At 44.7% G+C, this 15,118-nt stretch overlaps 1 protein-coding gene and 1 long non-coding RNA gene across 6 annotated transcripts in view; one reads left to right on the top strand and one right to left on the bottom strand.

Moving 5' to 3' along the window:
* The window catches only part of LOC310698106, a 34,794-nt gene that overhangs the window by 17,808 nt on the left and 1,868 nt on the right, over positions 1-15,118 (bottom strand). For 2 of the 4 annotated variants that reach the window (XR_014521313.1, XR_014521315.1), the window contains exon 2: positions 5,579-5,645. The exons of 1 other annotated variant lie outside the window; for it this stretch is intronic. This is a non-coding gene — a long non-coding RNA (uncharacterized lncRNA). Of the gene's footprint in view, positions 1-3,147; positions 3,789-5,578; positions 5,646-15,118 lie in introns of those variants that run through there. One more of the 4 variants, XR_014521316.1, reaches the window with a different exon arrangement.
* The window catches only part of XPNPEP2 (X-prolyl aminopeptidase 2), a 36,288-nt gene continuing 22,141 nt past the window's right edge, over positions 972-15,118 (top strand). Inside the window, exons 1-8 of one of the 2 annotated variants that reach the window (XM_083484730.1) lie at positions 972-1,231; positions 5,316-5,389; positions 6,360-6,470; positions 7,405-7,468; positions 9,322-9,426; positions 11,401-11,487; positions 13,623-13,769; positions 14,966-15,067. In XM_083484730.1, the coding sequence (XP_083340856.1) occupies positions 1,183-1,231; positions 5,316-5,389; positions 6,360-6,470; positions 7,405-7,468; positions 9,322-9,426; positions 11,401-11,487; positions 13,623-13,769; positions 14,966-15,067 (739 nt within the window). In that variant the 5' untranslated portion in view covers positions 972-1,182. The remainder of the gene's footprint in view (positions 1,232-5,315; positions 5,390-6,359; positions 6,471-7,404; positions 7,469-9,321; positions 9,427-11,400; positions 11,488-13,622; positions 13,770-14,965; positions 15,068-15,118) is intronic. The other variant, XR_014521289.1, reaches the window with a different exon arrangement.

The raw sequence follows: 15,118 nt of genomic DNA, 5'->3' as shown, positions 1-15,118 counted from the left end.
AGAAGTCAGTAGTTCTTATCTACTGTAATAGTAGATTCTTTTATGACTCTGCCTTAGTTAAGTAGCTTAACGGGGGGGGGGGGCAGGAGTACTTTAAGAGTATTTGCAAGTAACAAAAGCATTACTTGCCCAAAGAGGAAGGTGAAGGAGAAGAGGAGCTTCTGACCCAAAAGAAGGTGTTTTAATATAATTTGGGCAGTTTTGCCTAAGTATGGAAACTGAGCACATTGTACCCTTATGTACAGGCTATAAACAGCATTTCTGTAAATGCTATCTCTGACATTGCCTGTCACATAGGTGCTTAATAAGCACAGAACCTCACGTGCCTGATCCCCTGCTTTTTTCAAACTTGACATTATCGTTATCAGCTTTCCAACCAAACAACTTTTTTTTTTACAGCTCCACATTTTGTATCCACCTGCACACTAAAAAAAAAACCAACCACCACAACCACACACAGGGTAGTGACATCCCGCCAAGTTAAATTATTTTAGCTTATTACATATAACAAGACAAAGGATTGAGAGGTACAGAAAAGAGCAATGATATCTGGTCCACAACTTAAGAAAGAAAATGATTCTGAGAAGAGAAATGGTTATTGCAGAGATATAAACAATGCCACGAATAATAAGATCATGATTCCACACAAACGAGGTAGGGTGGGCGGGTGTATGTGCTGGGAAGAATTTGTGGGAAAGAGAGGTATTAATCACCCCACCCACCCACCCACCTGCCAATTTCACCTACAATTACCCCTCCCCACCTTGAATCGCATTATAACAGCAAAAGACACAAGACTGGGAAAGGACTTTGTGAGGATAATGTGCAGTTTTGCCCTCAGACCTTTGAAGCGTTCGGCGAATAATATCTGTCTTGCTTAACTGCAAAAAAATCACGAGAAAGTGTTCCAAGAAATAACAGGACTCCTCTGCTGCCTGGAAGTTGGACTTTGCACCCCCATCATGTGCCTCATTATCTGTTTGTTTTATCTGGTGAAGAGAACCTGATCTCTGGAGCGCAGAGACTGTTGCAATCTGGAAAGTTATCTGGGCTCTCTTGGGCCACTCTGCCACAAGACGCACACATCTGTATTGGCAAACACAGGTCTTCTAGCGCTGGCCGGTGTTTTAATCTTTCTTCAAAAACCTTACCTTGCTGAAGAGTCTCCAGTCTGAAAAGGACATGGCCTGCCTTACCCGCATCATAGCAGTCTGGATTTTTCTTCTTCATGGTATGTACGTTGGTGAAACAGGGACCACGGAAAGAGGGAGGGAGGGCTTGTCTGCAGAACCATCCCCAAAGGCCAGGCCAGTCCATATGACCACATGTTCATGGTGAGTATGGCAGAACTGAATGGATCTTCTGGGCTGATTTGGCACACAAGGTTGACAAATTTTTGGTTGCTTTTCTCATGAGCATCCAGCTTACCATTCCACTTCCCTCAGATTGTTCAGGGCCTGCAGATTCGAACGCTTCAGCACCTGCTAGCCATGAGGAAAGCCTTGGTTTATTGAGCATTCATCCCGATTTGCTTTCACAAAGCTTTCACAGAGGTTAGATTATAGTATTCATTGAGCATTAGGGATGGGAGGATCTTATAATTTCAGTTCACATTTTGTCATTCTTAAATTTAGCTCACATTTCTGCAGAAGTTTGCTACTCATGGAAATTATTCAGCATTTCAGTGCAACTTTTCTTCTCATAAGCACATTTTCATATGTAGCTATGACCGATGTACATATTTTTGCAAGCAATTTCTTCTAATATTATGCATTCTTGTGTGTTATTTTCACTAATGTATTTGTTTTTACACACACTTTCTCCTAATACGTGATTTTTTTTGTAAACACTCTGGTTGGAGAACTGCATTGCAAGATTTAGTAAGTGGGAATTTCGAAGGATGTCTGTGTTTCAGTTCTCATATTGTTTCAGAAACTGCAAATTTAGCTTTTAATGTGAAATGAATATAATTTCTCCCCGATCTGGATCAAGCATTTATTCTGATTTGCTTGTGGGGAGCTTACATATCGTCCCATTTATCATTTGTTCAACCACACTTTTCAATGCATTTCTCTGACATTTTCCAAACTGCAAAAACAAAACACCAATGTGCATTATATTAGGAGAATGTGCTTTACCCAAATATATATATTAGGCAAAACTGTGCACACCAACAAATGTATAGTAGGACAAATCAGTACTAAAATTCTGATGAATTTTCATGAGGGCTTTATTTCCTTTTTCTTTTCTTTTTTAAGCAAACTGGTGTAGAAATATGGAGAACTGAATTTAAGGGGGAAGGGGAGAAACTGAGAGAGACAAAAACTGAGAAATTCACCCATCCCTACTCTTCACAAAGGGAACCTGTAGAAAGAGCAGAAACGTCCTGCTTCAAGTCCTGGCTAGCTCTGGTGCCTCGTCAACTCAGACTCTGGTAAACTGCTCAATGGCATTCTCCAGTCAATTTATGGCACTTAAAATGATAAGCCGGAGGGATGCTCAGCAAATCCTACATTGTGCCAAACATAGCCAAGAACCATCCAGTCTGTGCTTGTCATGTTCCATGACTTGTGTCATTGGGCTTCCACCCTGTTATCAGCTGCTGTTCCCTTTGGGGCAGCGGCAGAGAACAGACACTGAATTGTCATTAATTGCACCTGTCAATGCAAGCACTGGATGCAGACATCACGCAGGCTAACTCTCCAAACTTACAACAGTACAAATCAAATTATCTCCCCTACCTCATTCCCAGGCCTTTCCCCCCCTTGCACCTCTTTTTCTAGGGGGGGCGGGCGAAAAACACACTGCCTGTTCCCATGGCTTTTGCAATTTTAAAAGGAGCAGAAGCTGGGAGGAAGATGTAGTCAAACTACCATTAGATGATTCTGCCTGCCATTGGCTCTGCCTCCACTTACTTCTCTCCTGTCTGCCCCCCCAATCCCAATGGGCAGTGGCGTAGCGTGGGGGTGCAGGGGGGGCCGGCCGCACCGGGCGCAACATCTGGGGGTAAGGGTTAGGGGGCGCAAATCCACGGGTTAGGGGGCGCAAATCCACAGGTTAGGGGGCGCAAATCCACGGGTTAGGGGGGCGCAAATTACTTGCCTTGCCCCGGGTGCTGACAACCCACGCTACGCCACTGCCAATGGGCACCAGCCAACACTGCCCAGGAGCCTAAAAAGATTCCTAGGATCACAAACCATTTTTCTTTGTTTACTGTACCTACTTATTTATGTGTCCTTTAACAGTGTCTCAGCATGCAGACCATATTAGGGAAAGGGAACTTTTCCTGGCGTGAAGATAAAAGTGACAGTTATAGTTCTCCTTGTTTGATTTCTTCCTGTCATCAGGTGACTGTTAATTTGAAAAGAAAACCCAACAGGAGCATAAAAATAAAAGCAGACCCCACCCCCCAAATTTCCCCTGTGCTCCATTAACTCTACCTAAATATGCTTTCAGCTGTGGGCATGACTAGCTGAATTTCTAAGGCTGCAACACAGAGCCAAAGTACTGTATAGCACTGCATGCTCCTCCGATGATGTAAACCTCTGCCTGCTGCCAGCAGGGAAAACGTGGCACATCTGGTGCCAATTGCTAGAGCTGATTACTCTCTTGCCATCCTTGCTAATGGAACGGACCACACGCTCTCAGGCCAAGTGTCATCTCTCTCTACTAGAAACCAATGGTAGCATTAATCCAATGGGATCAGCTCTGCACAGCCTCTTCTCAACAGGGGCAGTAAACTTGAAAAAGTATGGTTTGCCTGGGCAACTAGGATCAGTGCAATGCACCTGAAATCAATAAAGAAGCAAAGGCTAATAATCATTGGGACTCCGACACTCAGTGAATAGGGAGAAGAGCCATAGCTCAGTGGCAGTAGAGCATTTGCATAGCATGCAGAAGCTCCCAGGTTCAGTTCCCAGCTTCTCTGGGAAGGCTGGGAGTGCTCCCTGCCTGAAACTCTGGAGAGCTGCTGCCAGCTAGTGCAAGAAATACAGAGCTAGATGGACCAATGAACTGACTCCACAGAACAGCAGTTCCCTACATTCCAGATTAAAATATTTATGTATCTTGTTGGTAAATTTTTGCAAAGGTAGGCTCATTCACACTTGCAGGTTGATCACTGCAGGACCAGCTGATGATTTGCATGTGTTAATGTGCCACCACTGAGTTAGCCACCAGAGGTCTTGTCTAAAGGTTGTAAAAGGTAAAGGGACCCCTGACCATTAGGTCCAGTCGTGGCCGACTCTGGGGTTGCGGAACTCATCTCGCTTTATTGGCCGAGGGAGCCGGCGTACAGCTTCCGGGTCATGTGGCCAGCATGACTAAGCCGCTTCTGGTGAACCAGAGCAGTGCATGAAAACGCCGTTTATCTTCCCGCCGGAGCGGTACCTATTTATCTACTTGCACTTTGATGTGCTTTCGAACTGCTAGGTTGGCTGGATCAGGGACCGAGCAACGGGAGCTCACCCCATCGCGGGGATTCGAACCGCCAACCTTCTGATCGGCAAGTCCTAGGCTCTGTGGTTTAACCCACAGCACCACCCGTTGTAATGTGTCTTAATTTGCAATACTGTCCTCTGTTTGAAGGGTTGCCAGAAGACAGCCCTCTCTTTGAAGGGTCGTCAAGTCCAGTTTAAAGATATAGAACCAGGAGCACTGGTTGGTTCTTAAAAGACTAGAGGGGAAAGCTGAAGTGGAGACTCTGCCTCAGAAACAGGAAGATCTCAGGTTCAACCCCCAGCATCTCCAGATAGGGAACGTCCCCTGCCTGAAACCCTGGAGAGCTTCTGCCAGTCAGTGTCAACAATACTGAGCTAGATAGGACAATGGTGTGACTCTATATAAGGCAGCTTTCTATGTTCCAAGAAGACTATACATATGTGGAGGGTTCCCCCACCCCAACATATTTACTTTTAGAGACTTTCCTATTCCCCGAAGCATGATACCTGCAGGAGCCTGGCTTCCCTGCTCACCTTCTCCAGATATTTAAGGCTATATTTTCTTTCTGTTAGGTACCTCTGTGATACAAGAGGAGATGTGAAATCAATATTCCATGCAAGCGCTCAGTGAATTATAAATCTAACCCCTGGCTTCCAATGATGGTCCTACTCAGACTAGACCCAACTGAGATAATAGGCATGACTGCCATAGGTCCAATAATTTCAATGGGTCTCTGAGTAGGACGTTAGCATTTTAGCAAACAACTGCAACAGGACGGGTGAACGAGCATTGGGCCATACATCCTCTCCTCCGCTCCCCATACACAACCCATACATCTTACTTGAATATGAATGGAGTGTTTCATTCTTTTTTAGGCCTCATCACAGGTTACCCCAGAAGAAGAAGTTCTGAATCAGAAGACATCAGAAACTGCACAATCACCCCTCCGGTGAGATCCTTAATATTGCTCAAAATTGAGAAATCTATTATTTGTGTTTGTGTGTGTGCATGGGGGGTGGGGAGAGAGAGAATGCCCTTCCCAAAATGTCTAGCATCTAGGGATGGCAGAGAAATTCTATTCAGATCGCATTTGAATCAACTTTATCAAATTCACACTTAACTGAAACAATACACCTACCTTAAAATACAGCTGTGCTCTGAAATTAGCACTTATCTGAATTTTGTGGTGCAATTCTCCAACCATCCTTTAAAAAATAATAATGTATGTATTAGGTTAAAACATGCATACAAATAAATATACTCATGAAAATAACACGCAAAAAAGGCACCACAAAAATGTGAGTTTTAGTTCAAAACTGAATACAGTGGTACCTCGGGTTAAGAACTTAATTCGTTCTGGAGGTCTGTTCTTAACCTGAAACTGTTCTTAACCTGAAGTACCACTTTAGCTAATGGGGCCTCCTGATGCCACTGCGCCGCCACCACATGATTTCTGTTCTCATCCTGATGCAAAGTTCTTAACCTGAGGTACTCTTTCTGGGTTAGCAGAGTCTGTAACCTAAAACGTCTGTAACCTGAAGCGTGTGTAACCTGAGGTACCACTGGACAAAAGTGTGCATATTGGGTATAATTGAATACAAAGATGTGTATATTCAGAGAAATTGGCACTACAATGCTGACGAATTGTCATGAGGATTTAAAAATAAATGAATTGCAAATTGCTGCAGAAACGTGTAAAAATGAGAAACCGAGAGAACGAAAACTGACAGATCCCTACGAAGGTGTAGTCCAGCCCTATGAAGCATCTAGTCTGGCAGCCTCTGAGGTCCAAGTGTCAGTGCTGTGCTGAGACCGTGAGGCAACATTGAGAAGGAGCCGGTGGAAGAGTGTGAACGGCTGCCCTGACCCTCATTTCTTCCTCTACTGCCCTTGTACTGATCATCCATTTGTGCTTTCAGCACTTGCCTCCTACAGTCACCAATACGAGTGAGCGCCTGAGCGCCTTGCGGCTGCACATGCAGTCTCACAACTTCTCTGCCTACATCATTCCTGCCACGGATTCACACATGGTAAGGCAAAGGGTGCAGCTGTTCCACCTTTATCAGGGGTGGGAAGGGACTGGTTCTGTCCAAAAAGAAAGGGACTGGTTCTGTCCAAAAAGGGAAGGGACTGGTTCTGTCCAAAAAGAAACACTACGTTTCCAGACCTGAAGCTACAAAGATAGGATGGCAAGTGTGTGTCAAGGCCTCGTAAGAGACCTTGCCTTGTATGTGGCTTCAGATTCCCATGACTAGCAGAAGCAGGATAGGTTATGCAAAACAATCTATTTGCATATGGTAAAGGTGCAAGTGGCACTGTGGTCTAAATCACTGAGCCTCTTGGGCTTGCCGATCAGAAGGTCAGCGGTTCGAATCCCCACGATGGGATGAGTTCCCATTGCTCTGTCCCAGCTCCAAGCTAGCAGTTTGAAAGCACACCAGTACAAGTAGATAAATAGGTACCACTGTGGCGGGAAGGAAAACGGCATTTCTGTGCACTCTGGTTTCCGTCACTATGTTCTGTTGCACCAGAAGCAGTTTAGTCATGCTGGCCACATGACCCTGAAAGTTGTCTGGACAAATGCCGTCTCCCTTGGCCTGAAAGCGAGATGAGCGCTGCAACCCCATAGTCGCTTTGACTGGACTTAACCGTCCAGGGGTCCTTTACCATTTACCTTTTAATTTGCATATATCAGCACACTCAGTATAATGTATGCAGACTGCAGAATTCTGTTTTTCTGGACACTTAATTTTGATTTCCTAGCTGCATAAGTTTTCTGTTTTCTTTTGGGTTTTTTAAGAGGAGATGATATACTGGTATGTTTTTAGAAAGGGGAACCTTTCTTGCACTTAAGTGCATGGCAGGGGGTTGGACTAGACAGCCCTCGGGGTCCCTTCCAACTCTACAAATCTATGATTCTGCGAAGACAGTTCCCTGAACTCAGAGGGCTTTTCTGTTTCCCAGAGTGAATACATTGGTGAACGGGACAAGAGGCTATCCTGGATGACAGGCTTCACAGGATCATCAGGTAAATACTCTTTCAGACTTACCACCCCACTTTTCCTGGTCTACCTTGGCCAGTACACTAAGATACACAGGTCCTGGACAATAAATGGGGGATGTGTGGCCCATTGCAAGTTGTTGGCCTCCATCTCCCATCAGCCCCAGCCAGCACAGTCAGTTATCAGGGGGGATGGGAGCTCTGTAGTTCAGAAATATTCAGGTCCCAGGTTTCCAATCCCCAGCCTAGGCCTAATACAGACTTCTGTTCACTGGGAGTTAGAACCAGCATCTAAATTGAATGCCAAGTTAATGGAATGTGCGTTGAAATAACAACAGCACATTATTGTTAGGAAAGTCGCTTCTATAACACAGGAGTCCAGAGTGAAATGAAATCCTGATAACACGTTACTCAGAAAAGCTGAACAAAACAGTATATAAACTGGGAAGAAAAGAACAAAGAGATTTTGTCTTCATTACTTCACAACATCCACATAACCAAACATACAGAGAAAAGAATTCCCTCAAAACTACACAGCCAATCAGGGCATGTGCTACCTCAGCAAATATCATTCCCCCCTGCCTGGCTGTTTCCCTCTTGGGTAGTTGACTTTAGCATTAACAGAGCTAACCCTTAAGCCATATGTGGGGAACCCCTGATCCTCTGGATGTTGCTGAACTCCAATTCCCATCAGCACTTGGCATGATCGCTGTCAATTGACTCATTATGAACACGCGAAGGAAGGAAGGCAGGGAATAAATGAATTTTCTGAATTTTTGAATAAGAAAAGTAGCAGCATTTAATGTTTTAAAGATGTTGGGAGGTGTCGTATTCAAGGCACTGTATTTGCTCATTTAAAATAAAAAAATTAAAGGGGAGGGGGACACAAAGGGCAGAAATTCCCCATATCTGATTTCTCACACCTGTAATGTGAGTGTGAAGCTTGCATTGGCAAAGATTCAAATGTGGCCTAAACTTGGTGCTTATGTTCTCTGTGTCTTTTCATTGACATCATTTATAATTGATACACTTCACATGAAAGAGCACTCACAACATCAGTTGTGAAAACACATTGCCACATCCATTCTACACCATTCATATAAAGGACATTTAAAGCACATGGCTCCCCCTCCGCCCACAATGAAGCCTGTGAACTGTAGTTTATCATCACAGAGCTACAGTTCCCAGCACCCTTAATAAACTACAGTTTCTGGGATTATTTGGGAAATGACGTGCTTTAAATGTATGGTTTGGATATGACCTATTTAGGATGTGGGTGGTGCTGTGGTCTAAACCACTGAGCCTCTTGGACTTGCCGATCAGAAGGTTGGCAGTTTGAACCCCTGTGACAGGGTGAGCTCCCATTGCTGTGTCCCAGCTCCTGCCAACCTAGCAGTTCGAAAGCATGCCAGTGCAAGTAGATAAATATGTACCACTGCAGCAGGAAGGTAAACGGCATTTCCATGCGCTCTGGTTTCCATCACGGTGTTTTCTTGCACCAGAAGCGATTTAGTCATGCTGATCACATGACCCAGAAAGCTGTCTGTGGACAAACGCTGGCTCCCTTGGCCTGAAAGCGAGATGAGTGCTGCAACCCTATAGTTGCCTTTGACTGGACTTAACTGTCCAGGGGTCCTTTACCCTTTAGCTTTTATTTAGGCCTTGTTTAGCTCTGGGATACCAAGACGTAGTAAAGAAGCTTCTAGGCATGTACAGAGTGTATTTCCTTCACCAAGTAGTAACAAGTTCCAGCAAGTGCTACAAACTAGGGCTGAACACTTAAGGAATGTGTTTTCAAGCAAGCTGAGGTCATAGCAACTCTGATTTTAGGAATTTATCATGATACACAAACATTAAATTGTTCTGCTTGTTTGTTGTAGGGACTGGTGTGGTCACTTTGCAGAAGGCTGCGCTCTTCACTGACAGTCGCTACTGGATCCAAGCTGAGCGCCAAATGGATTGCAACTGGGAGCTGCAGAAATCAAGTTAGTGGCCACCATAAAAATGTATTGGGGTGCAGTTCCCCCTCTGGCCACCAGGGCTGCATAGAGATAGGGAGAAATTCAATTCAGCTCACAATTAAATGTGAACCTTCTTAATTAGCTTTTCCTGAAACAATATGCAGACTGAAACACAGCCGTCTTTCAAAATTGGCACTTCTGAAATTTGCAGTAGAGTCCTCCAGCCAAATAATGTGAAGAAACTAGGGCAGAGTGTGCATAGAAATGCATATACCAGTGAAAATAACATACAAAAATGCATTGTACTAGGGGAAGTTGCTTTGTGAAAATGTGCATACAAAAATGTGAAAATGAATATATTTGCACTAAAACGCTGGTGAATTTTCATAAAAACTATATATATATATATATATATATATATATATATATATATATATATATTGCACCCAGATGTGGAAATGCTGAGAAGTGAACTTAAGACTGGAAAAATGAGAAACTGAAACCGACAGGTTTGTTCATCTCTAGTGCCACACGTCAGCGGACAAGCCCTTCTGGACTAAAGCAGGTGTCCTAGGAGACTTCAGTGTGAAATGGATGACCAGGTCAAACAGATACTCCAACCACAAGTCCTGGGCTACTTCCACCGTGTGAATTTCTTGTGAAACAGCTATGCTCTGTTCACCCACTTTTTTTAATGAGGCACCTGCATAGCTAATTAACTAATTCAATTCATTAATCAGTGCCCATAAAATATCTCAATATGATTTCACAATAAATTCACATCAGGAATAAAAGCAATTAGGCGAATTTATATATGAAAAACAGGCACACAGACTCAGGAACCGTTGACACATGACACCTACATCTTGCTAGGATTCATACTCAAGTCTGCTGACCTTTATCAAGCCCATCACAGAGCAACTGGTCCAGGGCTGGCACAGTCTCTCCTGATTGCTTCATATAGTTATTGAATAACATTGGTGGCAAGATGGTACTATTTGGAACCCCCCAGCACAGCTGCCAGGGAGCCAGAAGGTAATCACCTGAGGCTATTCTCTGAAACCAACCTTGGAGATGGTATCAGAGCCACTGTAAAACAGTGTCTCTTGCACCCATCTTCCCCCCACCCTAGTCTGTGGAGGATACCATGCACAGTGGCAGCAAACGCTTCTGAGAGTGCAAGTAAAAATAACAGCATCACCCTACCTTTCTCCTGATAAAAGTCATCTGTTGGGGCAACCAAGGTCAGTCCAGTCCCATAACCAGGACTGAACCCAGATTGAAATGAATCAAAACAATTGGTTTCACCCAAGAGCGCCTGGAGCTGTCACACCACTACCCTCTCAATCCCTAAATCCGAAAAGGGAATATTTGTAGCTGGGTAGTAGTCACTGCAAATGAATCCAGTGTGGGCTTTTTCAGGAGTGATCAAATCACTGCCCCTTTGACAATCGCCAGGACCACTCCCACCCACCCACCCTGCAAAGATGCCTTAATCACATCCTGGACCCACTTGAACCATACCCGCTGTCCAGATTCATCCAAGTATGCTGCTGTGTGAGAGCCAGTGTAGTGTAGTGGTTAAGAGCGGTGGACTCGTAATCTGGTGAACCGTGTTCGCGTCTCCATTCCTCCACATGCAGCTGCTGGGTGACCTTAGGCTAGTCACGCTTCTCTGAAGTCTGTCAGCTCCACTCACCTCACAGAGTGTTTGTTGTGGGGGAGGAAGGGAAAGGAGAATGTTAGCCGCTTTGAGACTCCTTCAGGTAGTGATAAAGCGGGATATCAAATCCAAACTCCTCCTCCTGTGATGTCAGCATCAGGGAGGCAGTTCCACCCAACGACACTGGGTGCTACTGGCTCTGCCATTGAGCTATGGCATTAGTTGACTCAATGGCCAATGTTACCAATGGAATTGCAGCTAGCTTCTTCTTCTCTTGAGGTGGTGCATGCAGTTGCTGGAACACTCACCAGTGTTCACTCTCCTTTCTCTTGCAGTCTGGATCAACTCTATTGGGCAGTGGATTCTTCAAGAAGTTTCAGCTGGGGAGAGAATTGGATTGGATCCCTTCCTTTTTTCTATTGGTAGGAAGCACTGTTTGTCACAGCCGCACTATGTATTTAAAGCACATGGTTTCCCCCCCCCCAAAGAATCCTGGGAACTGGAGCTTACCCCCCACAGAGCTACAATTCCCAGCAGCCTTAACAAACTACAGGTCCAGCTCGCACAGCCCTTATTCCGCTTCTGGTCTGTGTTTCCTTTTGGAAAAATGAGGCACAGCAGAGACTATGGTGTCTTTATGATACATGGTTTATTTACACATATATACAACCTGAAGCCTAGCTAGAGAGGGATACAGAGTACCACAAGGTTTCTATTTTCCCCCTGGTTGCAGCCTTGCAGCTCAGCAGCAAATCACTCATCTCTAACTTTCCCCTGACAGCTTGCATCACTCTGTTCCGCTCAAGCTTTCATTGTCTCGGCCTCAGGAAGAGGCCCCACCGTTTCGTGATGCTAATGGTTCATTATCCTCAGGCCATCACCTCAAAGGGCATTAAGACGACTCCATTACCTTTCAACTCATGCTGATTTCCTAGCATTAAGAAGTGCCTAATACCCAACACAGGAAGTCTGCCTGGCATAATATGCTAATTAAATTATTAGGACACAGGTCAAATACACACATGGATCTATGTTAAACACACATGAGTGCGCCTATTTCCTGGTTCTAGCATCCCAACTTTAATTAAATTCTAACACTAACCCGATCCAGAATTCAGGTTGTCTTGCACCACAGATTCATAATAATACAATAAATGTTACAAGATTACTTAAACAACATGCAGCATCCAATAGGAAAAATAACAAGAGAGCTTCACAGTTTCAGCTTAGTGCTAAAGACACCCCTCCCATTATGTTGCTCAGTGTCCCTCGCTTGCATTCACTTGCAGGGCTCCCAAGCACAAGGAGTTGGGTAGTTGCTCAGTGGGCAATTTTACCTTCTAAGAGGGACGGAGAGGCCACCCAGAGTCTAAGAGTAACTGCTCTACTACAGGTGACTTGCTCTTCCCCTCTCCCACAGACCCTGGCCAAGGAAAGCTGCTCTGTACCTGTGGGCAGCTATGGAGTCATTTTCAGTCCCTGGATTGAACTAATTCAGTTTAATTAACTTTTTTTAAAAAAAATCTGAATAACGCATGAAAGCAGTTGCTATAATTTCCAGGTGAACTGAATGTGAATTAATGGCTCGTCCCCACTTCTACCTGTCCAGTGCAAAGAAAGCATGATGGGTCTGAGCAGTTTCACCTTTGCTCCCCACCCCGCCCTGCTTCCCCCAGAAAACATGCTCTTTAGCAATTAATCGGAACAAATGGCAATCTGCAGGAAACCTGATTGCCATTTGCTGCAATGCAACTCTAAACCATGGGTTTTCCCAGGGGAAAGCAGTGGGGAAAACAGAAGTAAGATAAGCCCTCAGTTCCTTCTGCAGCGGAACTTGGGGAGGTTGTATAAATTCAATTCAATTTTCATTTTCATTCAATAATTTTATACATGGGACTCCACTGTGTTTGTGTTTGAGTATGGTCACTGCATTTCACATTTTTACCTATCTAAAAAGTACAGTGGTACCTCTACTTACAAATGCAATCCATTTTGGGGTGCCATTCGCACCCCGAAAAGTCCACAAGTAGAGTGCCGCTACTGCATGTGCGCGAAGTGCGATAGTCTGCTTCTGCACATGCGCGAAGCGCACAGATCGCTTCTGCGCATGCGCGCGGGGCGAACCCAGAAGTAAACACTTCCGAGTTTGCTGCATTCATAACCTGAAAAGTTGCAACGTGAAGCAAACGTAACACAAGGTATGACTGTAATGCTGCTATTTAAGTTCAAATATTGTAATTGTTGGGGAGGAGGAACAACCACTCACATTACATAGTGTGTTTCGATGTTCTTTTAAGTATATATTCTAATTTAGCAGAACGACTTGTAAGATACTGAAGGCTGGGGGGAGACCACCGAGGACGACATGAATAAACTGAATTTAACTGTGGACTGAACTGGAACGGAATCAATTCCCTTTGGGAACAAAATTAGTTCCTTTTCTGTAATCGTTCTTGGCTGCTATTCAATGTGAACTGGAACTAATTTCTTCTGGAAATGATATTTACAATCACTGGTGATTTTCCGCATCTACCTGCTTGACATCCTCTTTCCGCAGAAAACTGGGAGAGCTACAACCAGGCCCTGGTGGGTTCAGATATAATCCTCATTCCCCTAGAGGACAACCTGGTGGACCAAGCATGGGGAGCACAGAGACCTCCTCCTCCCACCAACACCATCTACCAACTCAGTGACAACTTTGTGGGTATGTTCATGAGCCATGCATGGACTGGTGCCAGCCTTCCTGGGGAAGTGCCACACCTCAGTGGCAGAGCTCCTGTCCAGAACAAAGTCCTAGGTTCAATCCCCAGAATCTCCAGGTACAGCAGGGAATATCCCCTGACCCCTGCCTGAAACCCTGGAGAGCTGCTGTTAGCCAGTGTATACAGCACTGAGCTAGTTGGCCAATGCTATGACTATAAGATGGATTCCTGGTATGCCCCGCAGAGGACCTTAAGGTCCATGAATAACCATAGTTTAGAAGTCCTGGGCCCTAAGGAAGTCAGACTATCCGCCACCAGGGCCAGGGCCTTTTTAGTGATGGCTCCAACCTGGTGGAATGCTCTGTCCCATGAGACTAGGGCCCTTCAAGATTTAACCTCCTTCTGTCGGGCCTGTAAGACAGAGCTATTCCGTCTGGCCTTTAATTTGAATTCAGCCTGATCATTTATTTCCCTTCTCTTCTCTCCCCCTCCCCTTTTATGAAGATCACCCACTCTGAGACCCCACAGCTAATTCTCCCCTGGCCTCCTCGCTGGCCCAAGTAGGACCAATTCAGCCAGCTAGCCCTGGGGGTTATCTAATGCTTATTTCCCCTAAATTGATTTTTGAATTTTGAATTTTATTGTTATTCATGTTTTTATACTGTATTTTATGCTGCTTTTAAAATTAAGTGTTTTAAATTTGTTGTTAGCTGCCCTGAGCCTGTTTTTTGAACCAGGAAGGGCGGGGTATAAATAAAAAATTATTACTATTATTATTCCTATGTTCATACATTACACTAGAGTTACTTGGCAAGACTGGCCTGTTTTCTCTAACATAAATGAAGTTCAGGGGAAGCAAGAAAAGACATTCAAGTTAGCATGCTTCAGTGTTCTAATATTCCCTAGTTTGACTTGGCATCAGGCAGATAAGTTCTTCTGTATATATTTCCTATTTTCATCTGTTTGGTTTATCTCTCCTCCTATTGCTTATGTAACTCCGTAATGTGTCCTGTACACTGATAGCCCGATGCTGTCCAGGTTTTTACAGCTGCCTCTAATACCTTCATTTCTGGACCATCAAAACTGGTTCTTAACTGCACATGGTCTTGCATGTGGCCCTCATGGAGCCACAAGGTTAGCGAAGGGACAGGCGGGTGCCAACCCACCTCCCATTGCATCTCACCTCCTCTTCTTTCAGGGAGCAGTTGGCAAGAGAAGATTTCTGTTATCCGGACTCAGATGGAGAATCATGGCAGGAGGCCCACAGCAGTCCTGCTTTCTGGTCTCGAGGAAACCGCCTGTGAGTGCTCCGTTGTAATCAAGTTAATGCACAGCTTGCTTTCTATATTTC

Source organism: Podarcis liolepis (genome assembly GCF_965112155.1).
Source record: "Podarcis liolepis genome assembly, chromosome: Z".
Classification (NCBI taxonomy): domain Eukaryota; kingdom Metazoa; phylum Chordata; class Lepidosauria; order Squamata; family Lacertidae; genus Podarcis; species Podarcis liolepis.
This window is presented reverse-complemented; position numbering and strand designations above follow the sequence as displayed.